Consider the following 20,211-nt stretch of genomic DNA (forward strand, 5'->3'; position numbering starts at 1 on the left):
AGGCGAAATAATGTCGGCTTCTAGCATATCGTTAACGGCCGACTGAACATGTTCCTTCTCAGCAGGACTCAGTCGGAAGGGATTTAGCCTGACCGGTGCCGCATCGCCCGTTTCAATGTGGTGGCGTAGCAGGTCCGTGCACCCAATGTCATACTTATGTTTACTGAAGACATCCGAAAATTCAATCAGCAACCCGCGCAGCGCACCCAACTGTACCGCTGACAAATCGTCCGAGTCCGCGCACAGCGAATCGACCCATTCGAGGTCCTCTTTCGGTTTTACGTTTTGCTTGGGGCTCGGATCAGCCTGCGCAACCAGCCGCTCTTCCGCAGGGACCCGCGCCGCGTGAGCTAGCACGGTGCCCTGCTGAATGACGGCCGGCCGCGACCCAGCGTTTAAAACCATCACAAACGGATCCCTGTCAGCCCCAACCAAAGTGTGAGCCACCGACAAATCGAGACCTCCAACAGCCCTATTAGAAGGACCCAAAAGCATGCCTTGTTCCGAGGCCTCCCTCACCCATGGTTTCCGCAACCGGAGGGGAATTAACATTTGGGAACCCGGGGGCACGTGCACGGTCTGTGTCGCTAACGCTTGTATCGTAGCGCACGCCATCCGAATTTCAGTAGGGCTCGTCAAAAATGAAATACGGCGACCCGATGGTAGTTCAATGCAACGCTGATCAATGAGAATTTTGATGGGCATTTTTGCCAAAAAATCAGTGCCCAATAGACAAGGAACCGCCAGGGAGGACGACACGAAAACGGGTCCCGACAATTTGATATCTCCAATGCAAATGGACGCCCTAATCTGACCGATAATGCCCAACGATCCCCCGTTAGCGGCGTAAAATGGCACATCCACCGGAAGAAGCGGACGACATTGTACAGGGAGAATGTTATAAATGAGGTCCGATATAATAGTTGCCGATGCCCCCGTGTCCACTAACACCCTGACCTCGACCCCATCAATAGATCCCGTAACGACGGATGAACCCGCTGAGGCAGCGACTATTCTGTGCCCCAACTCCGACCATTTAATGTCTCCCCGGTCCCGGCCGAACCCCCCTCGCCGAACCGAATCCCCGAACCCTACTCGGCTCTCCTCCGCCGCAACGCGACGGCCCATGCGTGTCGAGTATGCGGGCCGAGCATGTGAGATGCCGCGACTTGCCGGGGTTTGCAGGGATGACTTGGGGCCTTGTTCGTCGTCCAGCCGAGGTCCCATGGCGCGCTGACGTGGGGCGCGGCAACCGGAGGCCACGTGGCCCCGGAGGCCGCAGTTATAACACGTGATGACAGTCGTCGGAGATCTCGGTTGCTCCAGCTTGCGGGCCGATCGCAGAGGCGAACGACCCCCCGACTTCCAGTCCCCCGGTCGTCCCGCGATGAACGCCTCCTCTCGTGGGCTGACGACTTGGGGCACGGTGACTACCGGGCCTGGAGCTGAGGCCACGGCAGCGTTGCAGACGACCCCCTGTTTACGTTGAAGGACCTCGTGCGCTTGTATGCTCGTAGCGACCCGTAAGGAAGAAATATCGGTCTCGTCGGCCGTGTTGATGGGGACCCCCAGGTCCTGCGCCAACTTGAGCAGTTGCTCCAAAACCATCGCATCTTGGCCCTCCTCGTCCATACGAGGGAACGCGGCGTCGGCGAGAGCCAGCAACGCCGTGCGATAGGCGAGCACGGTCTCCGTGTCCGTCTTCCGTCTTGCATAAAAATGATGGCGACACGCCGAGGGAGGACCATAGACCTTGGCCATGAGAGCCAGCGCATCCTTGAGCGTGGAGCGGTCCGACCTGCGTGCGGACGTGAAGGCCGCGAGCGCGTTGTCGTCCAGCATGGCAGGCAGTGCCCGCAGTGCCGTAGCGTCGGACCAGGCGGACATCTCCTGATGCGCCAAAAACCTGCGCTGAAATTGGCCCCAGTCCCCGCCTTCCGCCTTGAAGGCTGACAACGTGGGAAGGCGATGTTGAAAGATGAAGTCGTCCTCCTCCTCGTGCTTCCTCTCCGCCGCCCCGTTGGTGTGTAAGATGGCGGCCCCAGTGGCGGGTGTTTGATGGCGGTCCGCAGCGCGCGTTGGTGACGTAAGCGGGCACGCTTGGAGAACCGCTGCCACGTGGTGATGGCCGTTCCCGCCAAAAGTCGGCGCAGATGAAATGGCGGGAATCGCCAAGTAATTTTGGCGGGAATCTGCGGGGCGACCCTGTAGAACGTCCGCCCCCGTCCCCGCTCCTCCCGACGAGCTGATCTCCGCCAGGATGGACGCGGCGGCGAGCAGCAGCTCCGCCAGACGGGAGTGCGCCTCGCGGAGCACGGCGTCGGTCCCCCGTCGCTCGTCCGGCGCCGTCGGCGGATCCTGCAGCGTGGGCAATTCCTCGTCCTCACCCCCCGATGCCAGCTGGCCCGAGTCGTCGAGGTTGTCCCCGCAGTCAATCCCGTGGGTCCGACGGGTCTTCCTTGTATCCATGCTTGGAAGACCGTTTCACTTCTGACGCCAGTTGAAGTATTTGAATTGACGGCAGGAACTTCTTGACGGGTAACACACTTTTATTAAATCTTGACGTGTCACAATACAACGGGTGGTCTCTATCCCTTGGACTATACACTCCACTTAACTCGTGTAGACTCTAGGCTTCTGGCTACACACCATACACTCGACTCGTGTAGACCCTATGCCTCTGGCTACACACAATACACTTGACTCGTGTAGACCCTATGCCTCTGGCTACACACAATACATTCGGCTCGTGTAGACTCTATGCCTCTGGCTACACACAATACATTCGGCTCGTGTAGACTCTATGCCTATGGCTACACACACTACACTCGCCTCTGGGTTACACAGAGTCCCGGTCCCGTTAGGACAGCGGGACTAGGTACCGCAGGGCCCTATGTCTTCATCCCCGTCTTCATTCTTCGCTGGTTACATACCGCCCTTATGCCTGTGTGCATCCCCTTTTATAGCCCCTGCTCACGAGAGACGGAGCTGATGCGGACGTCGACGTGAGCATCGCTCCTTAGTGAACCAATCACGACCCACTCTCTCTACGATCCGTTTTCCCCAGCGCGTGTTAACACTACTCCACCAATCACACCGCGCTGCCACCCGGTCACTCCCTCTCAGCGCGTCACCGGCCCACAGCCAATCAGTACCCCGTAACCCACGACCCCGCGCTGACCCCTGATCCTCCACCGTCAGCGCGCGTCACCACATACACAGCCAATCATTACGCGCTGGCATACGATCCCTAATCCCAGCGCGTATCACCACTACAATTGTATGAAGGTGTAATTACATCTTATAATTAGTTATGAAGTAAATTAAGTGGCGCGGTAACGCATGAGATCTGGTGATCTTGCGATCTGACTCCACAGTGCTGGATTACAGGCTACGTACAGCAGCAGCAGCAGAGCAAAAACAACCCATAGAGCCGAGGGCATTGATTCACTGCACAAAGGAAACTGCGTCTCGCCAGCAGTGTCAGGCTTATTGTGGAGACACATATGTATGAAGGAGACTTTTTTTTAGCGGTGTCTGACCTGGGTCAATCTTGGGGTATTCCACGCGTGTAGACTGTAGAGAGCGGTGGCTCTTCACCTGGTGGTGCAAGCACCTTCTGGGAGTGTGATGATGCCCTTTCTGGGGGTGCGAGACGTGGCCAGATTTTAATAGGAGGTAAATCGTCGATAAACTAAGCACGGGCACGTACGCACAACTACTTTGTTTCATCAAACCCCGATGTATTTATTAACATTATTGATTTCTTTACGATTGAAAACCAAAGGGGTGCAAGGCTGCAGTAAAAGTTAAGAACTACTAAACTACTAAAGTTTCGACTGTTAGTGCACAGTGTGTAGACGATAGATTTATAAACAATGTGGACCAAGCCTCCACTCACGCCAAGCTCTGGCTCATTACATTGTCTGCCGACCCAAGGTTGTATTTACGGCAGTGGGAGACTTTATAAATTGTTTTAAAAAAACCCAGTTAATCAAGTCCAGGCTGGCGACTTCTCTCTCTGTGGGTGTCACCGACCGTGAATATTTACGCCACCAGTGCTGATCTCACCTGCATTGTTTCCTTCTCCACGCAATACAATGAACGGTGCTAATCAGCAAGGTTGGCTACGTACGATCCGAAACAGTTCAACATACACACGTACAATAGGGGTAGGGAGTGGTGGCGCAATGGTTGGCGTATTTCGATACGAACCCCGGTCACCGGAGTTCGATTCTCGGCCACGGCTAACGTCCTGGGCCCGTTTCAGATAGCACCAATCAATCACCCCCCACACGCCTCCACCCCATGAATGGCGTTTAAAGATGTGTTTTCCTGCTGCTGAGTTGTCCAATTGTCCAAAAGTACAAATCACAACAAAACTCAACACACCCGTCAGTAACAAATGGCCTTATAAACAAAAATAGTCAACATTTCGGACAATAGCTCTTCTTTCATAGCGCATCAATGATGAAGGTCCATTAACCCCAGGGTCATTCTTGCAAATGAGACACTCGTTGTCTCTCTCTCTCTCTCAAGTTCTCCGAGCACGAGGTGGACAGAAGAATTGGCCCCACTCGGAGGGATGCGGCCGGGCCACGTTCAGTGAGGTCACTTGCAGCGTGCTGGAAAGTCACGTGATATAATCCACCCCCCACCCGTTGTTAATGAACATTTACACTCAGACTGGACAATCTGTGACCTCGCGTCCTCTGGGCGTGTAGCTACAGGAGTAATCTTGACAACAACAACCACAAAACATTGTTTTTTACGACTTTATAAAGTCTGACGTTTTGTTTCCGTTTTGCGCATTTACCGCAACCCACAAAAAAAAAACACATTCCTGCGGAGGGAGCTGGTAGGAACGTTGGGTTGCTCGGTCACTGGCCAGGGTCAACGGCGGCGTGGTGTATTCCGCAAATATGGCCGACTGTGAGGGCGGGCACAAGCCGGCGTGAGTAGGTTAACCGTTGAGTTTTATAAGGGCACCACGGGGTGACCAGCCCCTCCCCACCCAGCCCCACCCCTCCGACCCCGAACCCAGCCCCACCCTCCTCACCCAGGCCCCCCACCCAGCCCCTCCCCAACCTCCTCTCTCCACCCAGCCCAACCCCTCCCATTGTTGGATTCACGACGGACGGACGGACACAATAATCCCCTGTGGGCTGGTGTAACCAGGAGGTTCCTACCAGTACAAGTCTCTGGCGTTTGTTGAGAGACGGCCCCGCCACCTCGGTGCGTCCCACTGTCTTCAAACATTAATCGAATGATTCGTTTTGTTTAATCTACAGTATTCGTGTTGTCGGTTCGTGCAAATCGCATCTGACAATCGCCGAGGAGGAACCACAGACACGAACAGGAAAGCTACCAGCACGCCACTACGAAACATTTGCCCCACACTTCTCTATACATTATGATGTTTTTTTTTAGCTAATTGAGTTGTTTTCATTATATACGTGAGAGCAAACATGCGCACCCGGCGGCAAAAAAACAAGTCATGCATGCGAGGGGACAACACTCGATCCCGTACAGAAGGGACGTATATTACTGGTAGGAACCTCCTGGTTACACCAGCCCACAGGGGATTATTGTGTCCGTCCGTCCGTCGTGCATCCAAAAATGGGAGGAGTGGGGCTGGGTGGAGGGGCTGGGTGGAGTGGAGGGTGGGGAGGGTGGGGAGGGGCTGGGTGGGGAAGGTGGGGCTGGTTGATGGGTGGGAGGGGTGGGGCTGGGTGGGGCTGGATGGGGAGGGGCTGGTCACCCCGTGGTGCCCTTATAAAACTCAACGTTTAACCTACTCACGCCGGCTTGTGCCCGCCCTCACAGTCGGGCATATTTGCGGAATACACCACGCCGCCGTTGACCCTGGCCATTGACCGAGCAACCCAACGTTCCTACCAGCTCCCTCCGCAGGAATGTGTTCGTTCACGTTCTGCTGTAGTGCATTCTGTTCTTTGTTCGATCCACCAACCCTCGCTACTGCCTCCAGTGATAGACTACAGTCCACGTGTACGCACGTGTATGCACGTTCACACACGGTGCGTAGCTAACCGTGCTCATCGGCCGTGCAGCACAGCCACCAAGCGCCAATGTGGCTCGGTGGCCTCGACGAGAAAGGGGTTTTTCCAAACTTCCCCAACTCGGGACTCACCTGAAGTAACCAAAGCAGGAACGCCCGCCCGTGCTTCTGGACGTGTGCGCCTGAAACCGTGACGACAGTGCTGCGATACGATCAGCTCGTGCGCGGCAGCTGGATCGTGGCATCTTCGTGGGCATGCGTCGATGATTCTGATCATCGAGCAGTGGATTGATTGGATGACGGTCGCAGAGCTGCGTCGCTGGAGGCGCCACACGGACACACACAACCCACGGTGATGCGATTAAAACTCAAGAGCCGCGTCCAATCTTGCACAGTGGGTAATTGCGACCCGCAGAGCCCGCGTGAGCTCAGGACTGGCTGGACCGGTTTCTCTCCGTGCGCTGTGTCATTCAAAAGCACACTCCCCGCAGGGTCGAGACGAGGGTGGGGGGATGTGTGGGGGAGGGGTGGGGAGGGGGAGGAGGGGTGTGGGGGGAGGGGTGTGGGGGGAGAGGGGTGTGGGGACAGAGGTGTGGGGGGAGGGGTGTGGGGGGAGGGGTGTGGGGGGAGAGGGGTGTGGGGACAGAGGTGTGGGGACAGGGGTGTGGGGGGAGGGGTGTGGATGGAGGGGTGTGGGGGGAGAGGTGTGGGGGGAGAGGATGTGGGGGGAGGGGTGTGGGGGGAGGGGTGGGTGAGCATTCGGCAACTTGTTCACACCCATCCGGCCGGCAGGGTCCGATTTTTTGCTGTGACAGTTTCACCTGAAGACGGAAGCTGGTGTTGCCTCCGAAACGTCGTGATTTTATTGTTTTTATTTTTTATTAATTTTAATTTCATTTTTTACCTACGTGACTTTACCGAAAGAACTAAGAGTATGAAACCAAGGAAGAATATCCGTGCGCACGCGTGGCCTCTGTGAACGCCGCGTGCATGCAACACGCCTCGTCTTACGAGGGGTCCCGAGCGATGGGTACAGGTCACGGGCGTGAGCCTGCCACGCCTGCCACCGAGTTTGTGTCTCCGCGTTGTGGGCAACCTTATATCAGTTGCACGCGCTATCGTGCAGAGAGGTAACATTGCCCCAAGACGTTGACTGTCATATGCTTTTTTTTCATTTCAAGGCCACAGTTGTCTCTTGGCGAATGCGTTGAGGTTGCTTTTTATTTGCACACCACTACCAACGCCGTACGATCAAATGATCGGTTTATTACATACTCTTTGGTTCTTTCGGTAAAGTCACGTAGGTATAATATAAAATAAAATAGATCACGACGTTTCGGGCGCAACACAAGCGTGCGTGATTTTACCGAAAGAACCAAAGCGTATGGATTCCTGCATTCACGAAAGCTTCAAATCAAGATTGAATCGGTTTATTCTTAAATACATTTGCCAGTTTGTTTTCTTCCTAGAGTCAGTCCCGAGCGGCAACACAACTTTGTATGTATGTTGAACCTCCTTCGCACCGTACGTTAGCCAACGGTGCCAATCGGAGGTGCCGCAAATTGACACTAAAGTCCCGTTCGTATTTCTAGATTTGAAGCTTTCGTGACTGCAAGGATTCATATTCTTAGTTTTTTTCCGGTAAAGTAACGTAGGTAAAAATTTTAAATTAATAAAAGTTAAATAAAAATAAAATAAAAATCACGACGTTTCGGAGGCAACACAAGCTTCCGTCTTCAGGTGGAACCGTCACAGCACGATAGCTGTATCAAGTGAGAGAAATTCCAAGAAAACAGTCCTTGTATATATATACTGGTTGAGGGTGGGAGGAGCCAAGGTAGGCCCTGAATATTATTTTTGTGAGGTTCGGTGCGGCTGAAGCACGCTGTTAGGAATGAGCCTTTGTTGTGTAAACTAGGTGCGGATGATGTAAAGGTGCGTGTAAGAATATGAATCCCGTTCGTATTGTTGGGACTGACAGACCGGACACGGCTATTGAATTAACCCCTTTCACTCCCGAGCTACTGCGTGGGCATCGGTGCTGCCCAAGCACGAATTATCAAAGCGACTTAACACGCGCGCCAGCGGCCAAACCTTGGCTGGAAAGTGTCAACAGTAATAACAAAAAGAACAAGTCGAAAACACGAAAAGGCGCAAGATCGTTGGGACCTGGACCGGTTTTTTTAAATCCTTTATATTAAGTTCACTTGCTTGCTTGCTTGCGCGCTTACGACCGTGCAAATCTTTCGGTCGTTTTTAACCCACTTCCCGTGATCCAATCGAGCTGACATTTGCACACAGACTCGTTGTGCGTGACAATTTATTTTCGTGAAAATTTTTTTCCTAAATTTTACACTCTTTAGGAATTTTTTTTTCATTACCAATTGCTTAATGGTGGCAGGCAATCGTCTGGCCCATAGGTGGCAGCCATCTCAAGCCAGAGGACGAGAGGACTCTAGCCGCCACGCATATAAAGGATTTATAGTGAAAAACATTGTTTTTACGGGTTAATTTTTTAAAAATGAAATCTTTAATTGTTATGCGAGACGAGTCTGTGTAGAAAATGTCAGCGCGTTAGGCTTCGTAGATCCGAAGATATTAAACGTCAAAGATTTGAAAGCACGCACACAGACAACAAGGCACGGTCAATAAAATGTTGTAATAAAAAAAAGAGCTGCCGGTGAGAGACAGAGATGGTGGGTGGGTGGCGGGGCACACCAAAGGATTGGCCAAGAAAGTGTAAGAGGAGTGTGGGGGTGGGTAGTGAGTGAGAGAGAGAGAGAACCCAGCCACCACACGTTACTTTATTTACCCCGCACACACACACACGAACGCACACACACGGCACGAGATCCTGAGCTCGTGGACACACGGAGAGCGCGCGTGCTCGCGTCCTGCCCTCGCTGCAGGCAGCAGGACGAGGCAGGGAGAGGCGGGGGAGCCGTGTGGCGGACAGAGCGTTGAATGGGGAACTCTTGGCACGAGAATTCATCTTCGACGGAAATCAGCAACAGCAGCAGCAGCAGTTGATTGGCTCAGTCGCAAGGTCTTTTTCTTTGGAGGAGCTGAGTTCAGACACGGACGAGGTGACCTCCTCGGTGCGCGGTGTGGAGAGGGGCGCGATTGGGGTGGGGAGGGGGGATGATCGTTCCTTCATCCGGCGACTCGAAACGACTTAGTAGAGAGCGAACGACGCTGCTTCGAGGATAACTCCAGAGTTGTCGTCTTGCAGCAACTCACTTTTTGGGTAACGTATTGCACGAGTGTGGTACACGTCGGATTATGAGACGCCCTTGTGTGTTTGTTCCACGTACAATATCCAAGCAGAAACATTGCGAGCGCGGCTTCTAATCGGGTCGGTTTGTGTGGATGTGTGTGGGGGGGGGGGGGGTGCAGTGGGTTGTCTAGTGGTTAGCGCGCTGCGCTACAAATCTGGCGTCACGAGTTCGAGTCACGGCCAACAGGAGTGACGATTATCTGAACTAGGCCTGAGCCTCCCCTAGGTCGACTCAGTCTCAAATGAGTACCTGGTGTAGCGGTGTGTAAACATTGGCGCTAGGGAGACAAAAGCGGCCGGGCGTGGTGCTGGCCACCCACCCCTCGTGTGCCGTTCTGGCCTTCATAGGTGCTCGCTAACAGTACTTGCCCCAACAGTCTGTTACAGGCTATACGGGGGATCTTTGTCTTTATCTTTGGTGCTGTGGTTAACGCACTGCGGTATGAACCCGGTGACCCGAGTGCGATTCCCGCTCACGGGCAACATCGTTGACGAATATCTGAACCTGTTATGCCCCTCCCGAGGTCGACTCAGCCTTAAATGAGTATTAAACATCAGCACTGGGGAGACAAAGGCGGCCGAGCGCGGTGCTGGCCACCCACTTCCTCGCTCGCTACACGGCGTGTTCGAAGCGATACAGGGGATCTTATCGCTTTTTTTGTGGCCAGGTTTGTTAAACTTTATTGGCACCGGGCACATTTCCGCACAAATATGGGGTACATATATATATTTTTAATCATTATGAGTATACATATTATATATAATATTTGCGCGTTCGAGTACCGTTTGGGCATATATAATATTAAAAGATGCAGTCCTTTGCCAATCCACTCCTGGATGAATGACTCGATCCGCCCACGCCATGTCGGGCCAAGGGGCTCGTTTGACCATACTTCACCACGCTGGTCAGTGCGGGTGTGTGAATAATGGGGGGGGGGGGGGTGACCCCTCCAGGAGCGGTTCAGATTATCGCTGGACGCCACCGATGTTCGCCGTGGGGGCTGCAGTCAAGTTTTTTTTCTTTCAAGTTTTTCATTTATTCGGTATGGCCCTGTGAGCCATGCAGCTCTTAAGTCACGTGCAACCGCAACACACAAAATATGACGAACGTGGGTCGCCGGGTTCATCATGTTCCACCCACTTATCGACGTCAGCATGTACATACTGTGACAAATTTCAACCTTTTATTTCACCCGCGCAAGAATAGCGTTAGATTCTTGATTTGAAGCTTTCGTGACTGCAAGGATTCATACTCTTAGGTTTTTTCGGTAAAGTCACAGCTAGATTATTAATCTTACCTACGTGACTTTATCCGAAAAAACCTAAGAATATGAACCATGTGCTTTGTTTATCCAGTAGCTGAATACCCTCTCCTAGATGTACAGACACACACACTGTCCATTTACATACGAGACGCCTATCGCCAACTCACGTGCAGTGCGCCCGAATTCGTTACAAGTGCGAAGCTAAGCAGGAGCTGAGCCTGGATAGCCTTTTGGAAGGGTGATCACCACGCACAGCTTGCCACGCAGGTGTCTCGCTGGCCTATGCTCGCGTGTATGGGGAGCAAAAGGGCAGTGCGGTGACATACATTTCGTGCACCGTCCTTCTGCGCTACGCAAACCTTGGCTGGACCTCGCGCTGGCCAGCTTGGTCAAGAATGGTGAAATATCGCTCAGGGTCCGCACAGGCAGGCGTGACTCTGAAGGTCCTGATCCAGCAAATGGAACGGATCTCTAGTGTGCGCCAGAAAACGTCCCACCTGGTACAGTATATAGACAAGTTACCAGGAAACCAGGTTTCTCTCGTACGAAGAGCAAGAAAACATGGCCATATTCACCTCTGACTTTGGCACGCGGTGTCGTCCGTCCGCTGGAGAGATATCTGTCGGAGGGATCTTGGCGCAAAAGGTATTCAGCGAATGGCAAGAATTCGATGGGAGTAAAAAAAAACACGGCACACAAAACACGTGCCTTGGCTCGCCCAGCGCCTGACCTGGGCCAAATGCCGAACCTTAAACCCGTAAAAGCGATGGTTAATATTGTGGATTTACTCTCCAGCACACCGGTGAGCTGAACTCTTAACGAACTGGCTCTTTTTTTTAAGTGACAAACTTTACTAATTGGCTGCATCGGGTGGTGGCGGTTTAAACGACACATTTATATTCACGCGATTTAACCCAAAAAAACTGCATTATGGATTAAAACCGTACCCTGCGTGAACATCAAACCAGCGTTTGGGGTGCACAAATTGAACGTGCGAGTCATGGGTGGTCGTGTTCGTTGAATTAGCCACGTTCGTCAAGCGCGCTGTTTTCTCTTCCTTTAATTATTCACGAGTTTCACGGTGACCACGGCTGCATGTCGATCGCCAAACGTGGCGGATGTCTACGGCTACACCCAACCAAAAGGGCGAGAGTAACGCGTCTGAAACTAAAGAGGGCAGGCCGATGTCATTCGGCAAGGTTATTTGGAGGAGCCCTGCAAAGGGAGAACAACAAAAACCCGGCACGGAACGCGTCCAAAGCAGCGGACTGGAATGGCCTCTGCCCGAGGACACTGACGGCTTGAGTCATTCCGAAGGGGAGCGACCCCGATGATCGGATCTGGCACGGGAATATTGTCAGCGGCAGCGGCGGTCGTCGTGATATTCTGCAGGCTTAGACTAAGGCTATGACTCAAATGTAACGTTACGAACATTAACTAAGCTAACGCTGCGCGACGTGGCTGTTTTATTGTCCTTGGAACGTGCGTGCGCATTTCCAAGAAATGCCACTTTTCTATCCTATCGCTTGCGTGCAGGTTTATCTGCGTTTGTCCAGACAACTGCACACAAGTGTGTTTGTCTCGACGGCGCTGCGTCGGCGGTGTGTGCGCCGAGCCAACAAAAGGCGTGGTCCCCCCCTCCTCCTCCTCCTCGAGGCCAGAAAGAAACACGATCAAGAATGTGGTTCCCTTTAAAGCTAGTGTCCTGAATTAATGCAATTTCCCTAAAGCGTAAGAGTTATTCTTTGGTTCTTTTCGGTTAAGTCACGTCTAAAAATAAAATAATAAATTAAAATAACATATTACGACGTTTCGATTGCAACACAAGCAATCATCATCAGGCATAAAAGAAATAGCAACAAAAATCTAACTAGAAATAATAATAATAAAAATAAAACATAATAAAATACAATTCTCACGACGTTTCGGCCACAACCCAAGCAGCCGTCCTCAGGTGAAGAACAGAGCCGTCGGAAAGACAGCGTTCGAATGGCATAAAATAAAATTCTCACGACGTTTCGGCCACAACGCAGCGTCTTTCCGACAGCCCTGTTCTTCACCTGAGGACGGCTGCTTGCGTTGTGGCCGAAACGTCGTGAGAGTTGCGTTTTATTATGTTTTATTTTTATAATTTTATTATTTCCCTTCTACTTGACTTAACCGAAAGAACCAAGAAATGAAATATCCTACTGTAAAAAGTTGACGTGTTTACTGTACCGTACTTACCACTCCAACCTCGAAGACTCTGCATGGGGTGATGTGTGTTTCAGCAGAACCACGTGTTTCACGATCACCGGGCTGATGCCGAATCACGTGAACTTTTTACCGGATCGCACTGCATTTTTTCTGGTTTTATTCCGGTAGTTATTAGTCATGAAAAATGTATTTAAGTGCAGTATTTGCATTGTTGAAGTTGTTTTATGTAGTGTATCACGTACCGTACATAATATTTGACACTCAAATCAAGCGTAGCTACTTTTTTTAGTCACGCGCGCGGTGCCGATCGCCGGACTGGTGACAGCCTTTGGAGCGGTTTCGCCGGATCGGCCCGGGATAATGTTGGAAGCACGGCGGATAATCGATGATCAACCGCATATACTTTGTTGTGATTCATTTATTGATCGTAACTTGTTTAACTTCTCTCTATTTCGCGCTTCTGTCGTTTTTTTTGGTAATAGTTTGTCGTTGTTACGCGCTGACCCACCCCGACTGGACATCATCTGCGATAAAAAGCTTCCTAGCTCATCGGATTCCGTGATTACCAACGCGACTCTCTGGCCTCATCAGTTCTCCCCATTGTGCGAGCCGCCTGCTCCAAAGCCACGTGGTACGCCACGTGGCGAGCAGCGCTGCGTAGTGCCGGTCAAACAATCCACCACGACCGACCGCGATCAGGAGGAGCGCCTTCATCCAGCGGCGGATTGACGAGGATTATTAATATCTCACCCAAGAGCCGTTTCGACTTATACCGTACCTTAGCCGCCCAGGCCCCCGTGATCCACTGCACCCATAACGAGGGTTCAGCCGGGTTTGTGCAGGCCAGGGACCTGGCACAAACCACGACATTCAATATACCCGCAATTACATCATTAGACCTCCTTTGCCAGTACCAAAATATAATAATAGGGGTTTTTCCACTTTTTTCTGGCAACAAAACTGAAAACTTCTTCTTGGTTCTTTCGGTAAAGTCACGTAGAAGGGAAATAATAAAATAATAATAAAACATAATAAAATACAATTCTCACGACGTTTTGGCCACAACGCAAGCAGCCGTCCTCAGGTGAAGAACAGGTCTGTCAGAAACGTCGTGAGAATTGTATTTTATTTGTTTAATTTTTATTATTTTTTTATTTCCCTTCTACGTGACTTTACCGAAAGAACCAAGAAGATGAATCCCTGCAGTCACGAAAACTTTAAATCGAAATAAAACTGAAAACTATTAACAAGGATTCATGTCTGCATTAACCACAATACTTGTAGTCTAAATGGAAAACAAAAAACACACTCTGATAATATATGCATTGTCCTTAAAACTGATTGGTCCACACCAAGGGATGGCTTTCTTTAATTAATAAGTTTCAAGAACAATGCATATATTATCATGGTGTGTGTTTTTTGTTTGCATTTTGACTGCAAGTATTGTGGTTAATGCAGACATTAATCTTTGTTAAAAGGTTTCAGTTTTGTTGCCAGAAAAAGGGGGAAAACCCCTATTATTATTATACTGTGGCTGCGAGCCAGACGCCACCTACTCTGGTCGACCTGCGAAACAGAATGTTCGGTGAGAATTTAAGCAACGATCGTCACCATGAGGGTCCCCCATTGCTTTTGGGTGCTTTCCATTCGGAGTTGGCAAGCGATGCTAGATTGCCGTGATAAGTCTCTTCACTTTATAAGAAGCACACTGAAGGCTGCCATGGTGGCTGTGGCTGTTGGTGGTGGTGGTGGCGGTAGCGGTGGCGACGGAGCGTCTGTCCCCGGCTCCGATACGACGCGACCGATCGCCGTGAGTATGCGACGCGACCGATCCTCGTGCGTACGCGACAGATCATCCTCGTGAGTACGCGACCGATCGCCGTGAGTACGAGACAGATCATCCTCGTGAGTACGCGACGCGACCGATCATAACCGGTCATGGCGGCTCACGGCAGGAGAGCGAGTGGCTAACTGGTGGGTTGACTCAGCCCATCATCGCTCCATCGGGGGGGGGGGAGGCGGTGGTCGATAAGATGTGTACAAGCCTCGGGCGGCCGTAAACACGAGACGAGCACTGACCTCGAAAGTCCAATCTTGGCGGAAGATCGCTTTGACCTTTTGACCCCGCCGCTCCCACCCCCCACCTTCGCAGGCAGCTGCAGCCTCCTTCACGATGGCCACCTGCAAGGAGGTGAGCTGCGTCATCCCGCCCGACTTCGGCACGGTGATGTTCCCCGTCATCTACTCCATCGTCTTCATCGTCGGCATCATGGGCAACGTCGTGGCCGCCTTCCTGGTGCGCCTCTACGTCAAGCAGAAGAACGTGCTGGGCGTCTACCTCCTCAACCTGTGCATCTCCGACGTGCTGTACCTCGCCACGCTGCCCGTGTGGATCGCGTACACCTCCAACGAGGAGTCGTGGACGTACGGCGAGGGGGCCTGCAAGGCGGTGGGGTTCTTCTTCTACACCAACAACTACAGCACCATTATCTTCCTGTCGTGCATCGCCCTCGACCGATTCCTCGCCGTCGTCTACCCGCTGCACTCGCTCGGCCTGCGGCGGATGCGCACCGCGTGGGGCGTCTGCGCCGTCGTCTGGATCCTCATGCTCGTCACCAACTTGCCGCTGCTGTTGCACCCGCAGCTCTTCAAGGACAGCCACAGCCGCTCGCTCTGCTACGAGCGTTACCCGATGGAGCGCTGGGTAGCGCAGCTCTCCTACTTCCGTGTGTTCGTCGCCTTCCTGCTGCCCTTCGTCATCACCGTCGGCTGCTACGGCTACATCATCCGCACGGTGCACCGCTGCGCCTCCGTCGAGCGCCGGCGCAAGCGCAAGATCATCTGCCTCGTGGTCGTCATCATCACCATCTTCGTCGTCTCCTTCCTTCCGTACCACGTGCTGCTGCTGGTGCGGGCCATCGCCAGCGACGTGACGGAGGGCTGCAGCTGCGACTTCGAGATCAAGGTGCGCAAGGCGTACCGCGTCGCCTTCGCGCTCACCTGCCTCAACAGCGCGCTCGACCCCATCCTCAACATCTTCGTGTCGGAGAACTTCCGCGAGGACCTGCGCAAGGCCGTGGCGCCGCTGCGGGCCTGCCTGCGCGCCGCCTCCTGCGGCAGGTGGCCGCAGGAGCCCCTGCGGCGACAGTCGGCCACCACGGGTACCGGCACCGTGCGCAACTCGAGGGTTCCGCTGTTCAAGACGTCCCTGAACCAGGGCTCCGCCACCACGACGGTGCTGTAGCCTCGGCGCCGTAGCGGTGGTGTCGTGGCAGCAGCCGGGCGGGTTGCGCGAACGTCGACGGGTAACGTCACGGTCGTTACCGCTTCCAAGCGCACACGGCGGCTCGGTGCGGGATGCCATCGGCAGGCTGCCGATCGCAAACAGTACGGCACGCAACGTCGACGAGTTAATCGGTGCCAACACGGAATATAAAACTAGGTTTTTTTTACAAAGCAGGAGAGAACACCACGTGACCACATGACCCCCCCCTCCACAAATTGTTTTGTGCAGTGGTGAGTGGGGGGAGGAGGAGGCCGGGAGTGACAAGCCATGTGCTCGTGTCCTCCTTCTCACCCCCTTCGATATTTTTCCTTCACACGTGCCCACCCCCCCGCCCTCCACACACCACGATAAATTTGAATTCATCCTCGCGCACCGCTCTCTCGCGCGAGGCGGTTGCCCCGCTGCTCCTCTGCGAGCGTTCCGAATCGTCGGATCTCGTGCCGCGTGACGCCGATAACACTGGTCAACACACTTTTTCTGGCATAAGGTATTCCGACGGTTATAAGGTAATTTAGGGGTGCTGATTCCAAATCTGGTATCAGTTTTTGTCTATCACATCAGTTTTTTTAGATATCAAATATTTCATTTTCAATAAAAACTGCAAAAGAAAAATATTAAATAAATGTGGATATCTACATAAAATGATTTTATAAACACACTATCCTAAAAATACATCACCATATTTTAACACTAAAGCAGTCACTGACTCGCAACAACTTGCAATCATAAGTGACGGAGTTAATTTCGGGTAAAATCAATGAAAATGGGGTATGCCGATAGCATAAAAATGAGATGTCATAGAGCAAATCTGAGATCAGATTTGGAATCAGCACCCTGAAATTAGTCTAAAACAGCTGCAAAAGTCCAGGCCAAATTTTTTTTTGTTAACCAGTATTATCGCGTTCCGGATGAACTTGTGGATAGATGAATCTTTTTAAATGATGTTATCTCCATGCACCGCTTACGAAGAGGTGTCACCATCTTACAACGTTTGCGAGAAAGGTTTCTCATCATCTTGGGCCGATGTGAACCGCTTTGCTCGCGTTCTTACTGTGTTCAGTATTTTGTACATATTTTTTTTTATTCTTTAATTTGTCGATTGAGCTAATAATTTTACTACGTTCTTGACCAAAACTGAGAGTTAGCCTATCAAGGGCCGGAGCAAGCATCGGCACCATCGAAAGTAGCTCATCCACCGTTCGTAGGCACCCGTTTATATGTTTTTGTAATTGAAAGAGCGCATTCACTTGATAGCCACGCCCTTTACAAGTGGTTGCCACGGACTTCACTGCGTGTTGGTCCCCACGTGAAAGGAAATTGGAAGGAGCGATGGCATTGTGATATATGATGATGGGTTTTCCCCTTTTTTGGCAACAAAACAGCTGTGTTAAGATGTTAAAACACCAAACTGAAACCTTTTTCGAGGAATCATGTCTGCATTAACCACAATGCTTGTGGCCAGAATGCAAACAAAAAAAAACAAAAAATACTCTGATAATATATGCATTGTCCTTGCATATGTTATCAGAGTATTTTTTTGGGTTTGCATTCTGACCACAAGCATTGTGGTCCCTTGTAAAAGGTTTCAGTTTGGTGTTTTAACATCTCAACACCTGTTTTGTTGCCAAAAAAAATGGGACAAACCTATTATCATATGTTGGTACTGGCAAAGTAGATGCCATGATTGTGATATATGTCAGCTGCTTCGCCTGCCGAGTGAAAAATCAGCTCCGGGTCTCGTGGAGCGAGTTCGATTCCAGCTCACGGCCCACACCGCTGGCGATTCATCTGAACCGGCGCTGCGCCTCTCCCGCCTAGGTCGACTCAGCCTCGAGTGAGCGCCATGGTGCGGGTGCGTCATTGTCACCCGCTTGGGAAGACGAAGGCTGTCCCTGGTCCGTCGGCACGTGACTTGTGTACGAATCCCTCTGTTCGCGCCACCGTCGGCAGGAGGACCCCCCCCCCCCTCCCTCTCTCCCTCTCTCGAGTGAGGGCCTCTTCTGCCGACAGTGCCGCGAGAAAGGCGATTGCAGGGCTGCTGTGCACCCTTACCAAGAGAGATTCTCCCAAGAGGGTGTTTTTGGACTACTCTTCTTCCACGCTGGTCAGACAACCTCGGAAGCTTTAGGTTTGTATGATGTTTAAGTTATACTCTTTGGTTCTTTCGGTAAAGTCACGTTGGTGACTTTACCGAAAGCAGACCGTGCTTTCCCACCTGATTACGGACGCTTGTGTTGCGGCCAACGTCGTGATTTATTTTATTTTCTACCTTCGTGACTTTACCGAAAGAACCAAAGAGTACGGGATTCCTGCAGTCACGAAAGCTTCAAATCGATGTTTAAGTTAGTTACGTGAATTGAGCTGCAAACATTGCAATTTTATCTCCGGCGTGTTCAACGTTTATACATCTTGTTCATAAAATAAATTGTAAGATTGCAACAAAAACCAAAGACAATTGTAGAAATGAATGTTGACTTGACCTACGGAAGTCGTGTGCGTACAACTGTGGCGACGACTGTTGGCGGTTCTCAGGACAACACACCCAACGAAGATCGATCAGCAACACGCTCCCCTGTGAAACTCTCATCCCAGATTGGCAAGGGCTTGGGCAGGCCTTCAGTGGATCAATCAGAGCTGCTGCTGATGATGATGATGACAACGACTATGATTGATTATTGAGTGGCTTCGTGAACAATATGACACCATCCACGCGGGTTACCTCGCCTGGTATGCAGGCGATAGTGGGTTCGATTCCGAGCATGACGCCTGCTGCTGCCTATTTGGAGTTTGCGTTCTCTCTCTCTCTCCCCGTGGTCGCGTGGATATTTTTCCGGGCCCTCCGGTTTTCCCCTCCACATTTAGAATCAACATCGTGCTTTTAAGAGCATTTGGCTGCTATGAATTTCCACACGATGATAAGCCACTTACTAATCATTTGTGATAGCGAGGCCACCTCTGAAAAAGAGCTATAAAGTAGCTCAGTGGACGTTACTGCCTGGTAGAATAAAAAAAAACCGGTTTAATAGTCGATTTAAAGTGAGTCCACCAGTCTGAGTTCCAGGGGCATCTCTTGGGGATTTCACAGCCACAGCGTTGGTCTCGCAGCACCGCCACCAACACCGCTATGATGCCCGCGGGGGTTTTTTTTGTTCTTTTGTTTTGTGGTCAGGGCCACAGGCCACTTACCGCATAGCCGGAAACCTCTCGTTCTCACAGCCCCCCCCCCCCCGCGCCTGCCCTGCGCTGGTGGCCAGGTGGTCCGACAACGCGGGAGAGTACCAACACGCCGCTGCAAGGTTACAAGGCGTCGCGCGCTCTTCACGGAACCACAGAACGTAAATGGAGAGAGGGGGGGGGGCAAAACACGTAGTGGGGAGGGGGGGGTGCTTATTGGGTTCATCGCTGTGGGTTGTTTCTGCAATCGTTGTTGCTGCGACTGTGCACCGCGTGCCTCCGCCACTGCACTGCGTGTTGCTGCCTCGCACGTCCGGTTGTAAATTGTGAACTGAATCTCGCTCGAGGCGTTTCGGTTTACGCGTTTCTTGGGCGTTGGGCGTTGGGCGTGAGCGGAGTACGAGCGGACGTGGCGACCCGAGATCGATCCCCCGCGCACGGTCAGCGTCGGGGACGAATATCTGAGCCGGTCCCGGACCTCTCCTAGGTCGACTCGGCCACAAATGAGCACCTGGCGCGGTGGTGTGTAAACATCGCCACTGGGAAGACAAAGGCGACCGGACGTGGGGCTGGCCATCCACCCTCTCCTTGTGCCGTTGTCAACCTTGACAGACGCTGTTCGCCAACAGCCCTTGCCCCAGAAGTCTGTCGAGGCTATACGGGGCCAAGTGCGGGGTGGTGGGGGGTGGCTGCGTCTCTGTACGTGCTTGCGATGAAGTCGCCCTTTTACAGCGATAGTCGGAACAAATGCGCGCACGACGTAGCAGCAGCACTGTTGCCAACTGACCCCCACCTCGTTTTAGCGACTCGCACGGGGTGAGGAGGCTTAGGCAGCGATTCTAGGTATGCGGCACGGGATTTCCCTGTGTTTACTGGAGCTGCCGCCACCGTGAGGGTGGCCGGAATGGGTTTGCAGCTCCTCTCTGTGGACGCGACTCGAGATCCAGAGAGGTCGCCAATTCGATTTCATCTTCCGGCGCGGTGGGTCGATCAT

General features: G+C 52.2%; 1 protein-coding gene across 3 annotated transcripts; it reads left to right on the plus strand.

Annotated features, from left to right (window-relative positions):
* Positions 1-8,872: 8,872 nt before the first annotated feature.
* On the plus strand, positions 8,873-19,363 carry LOC133352719 (G-protein coupled receptor 4-like). Of its 3 annotated transcripts, none has more exons than XM_061568542.1 (2): positions 8,873-9,105; positions 14,910-19,363. In XM_061568542.1, the coding sequence occupies exon 2, from the start codon at positions 14,931-14,933 to the stop codon at positions 15,999-16,001; it is 1,071 nt and encodes a 356-aa protein (XP_061424526.1). In that variant the 5' UTR covers positions 8,873-9,105; positions 14,910-14,930; the 3' UTR covers positions 16,002-19,363. The 3 variants fall into 3 exon arrangements, with proteins under 3 accessions (XP_061424526.1, XP_061424525.1, XP_061424524.1); XM_061568541.1 differs by having other exon boundaries at positions 8,873-9,266; positions 14,910-19,362; XM_061568540.1 differs by lacking the exon at positions 8,873-9,105 and adding an exon at positions 13,946-14,567.
* Positions 19,364-20,211: the final 848 nt, after the last annotated feature.

The sequence above is a fragment of the Lethenteron reissneri genome, chromosome 41, assembly GCF_015708825.2.
Source record: "Lethenteron reissneri isolate LAM-NWPU_2019-01 chromosome 41, ASM1570882v1, whole genome shotgun sequence".
In the NCBI taxonomy this organism is placed as follows: Eukaryota; Metazoa; Chordata; class Hyperoartia; order Petromyzontiformes; family Petromyzontidae; genus Lethenteron; species Lethenteron reissneri.

Bases quoted from the DNA above. Each gene is read 5' to 3' on its own strand.
- LOC133352719 (XM_061568540.1), top strand. From the start codon at position 14,370: ATGAGGGTCCCCCATTGCTTTTGGGTGCTTTCCATTCGGAGTTGGCAA. The intron at 14,568-14,909 runs GTGAGTATGCGA...CCACCTTCGCAG, and splicing joins ATACGACGCGACCGATCGCC to GCAGCTGCAGCCTCCTTCAC.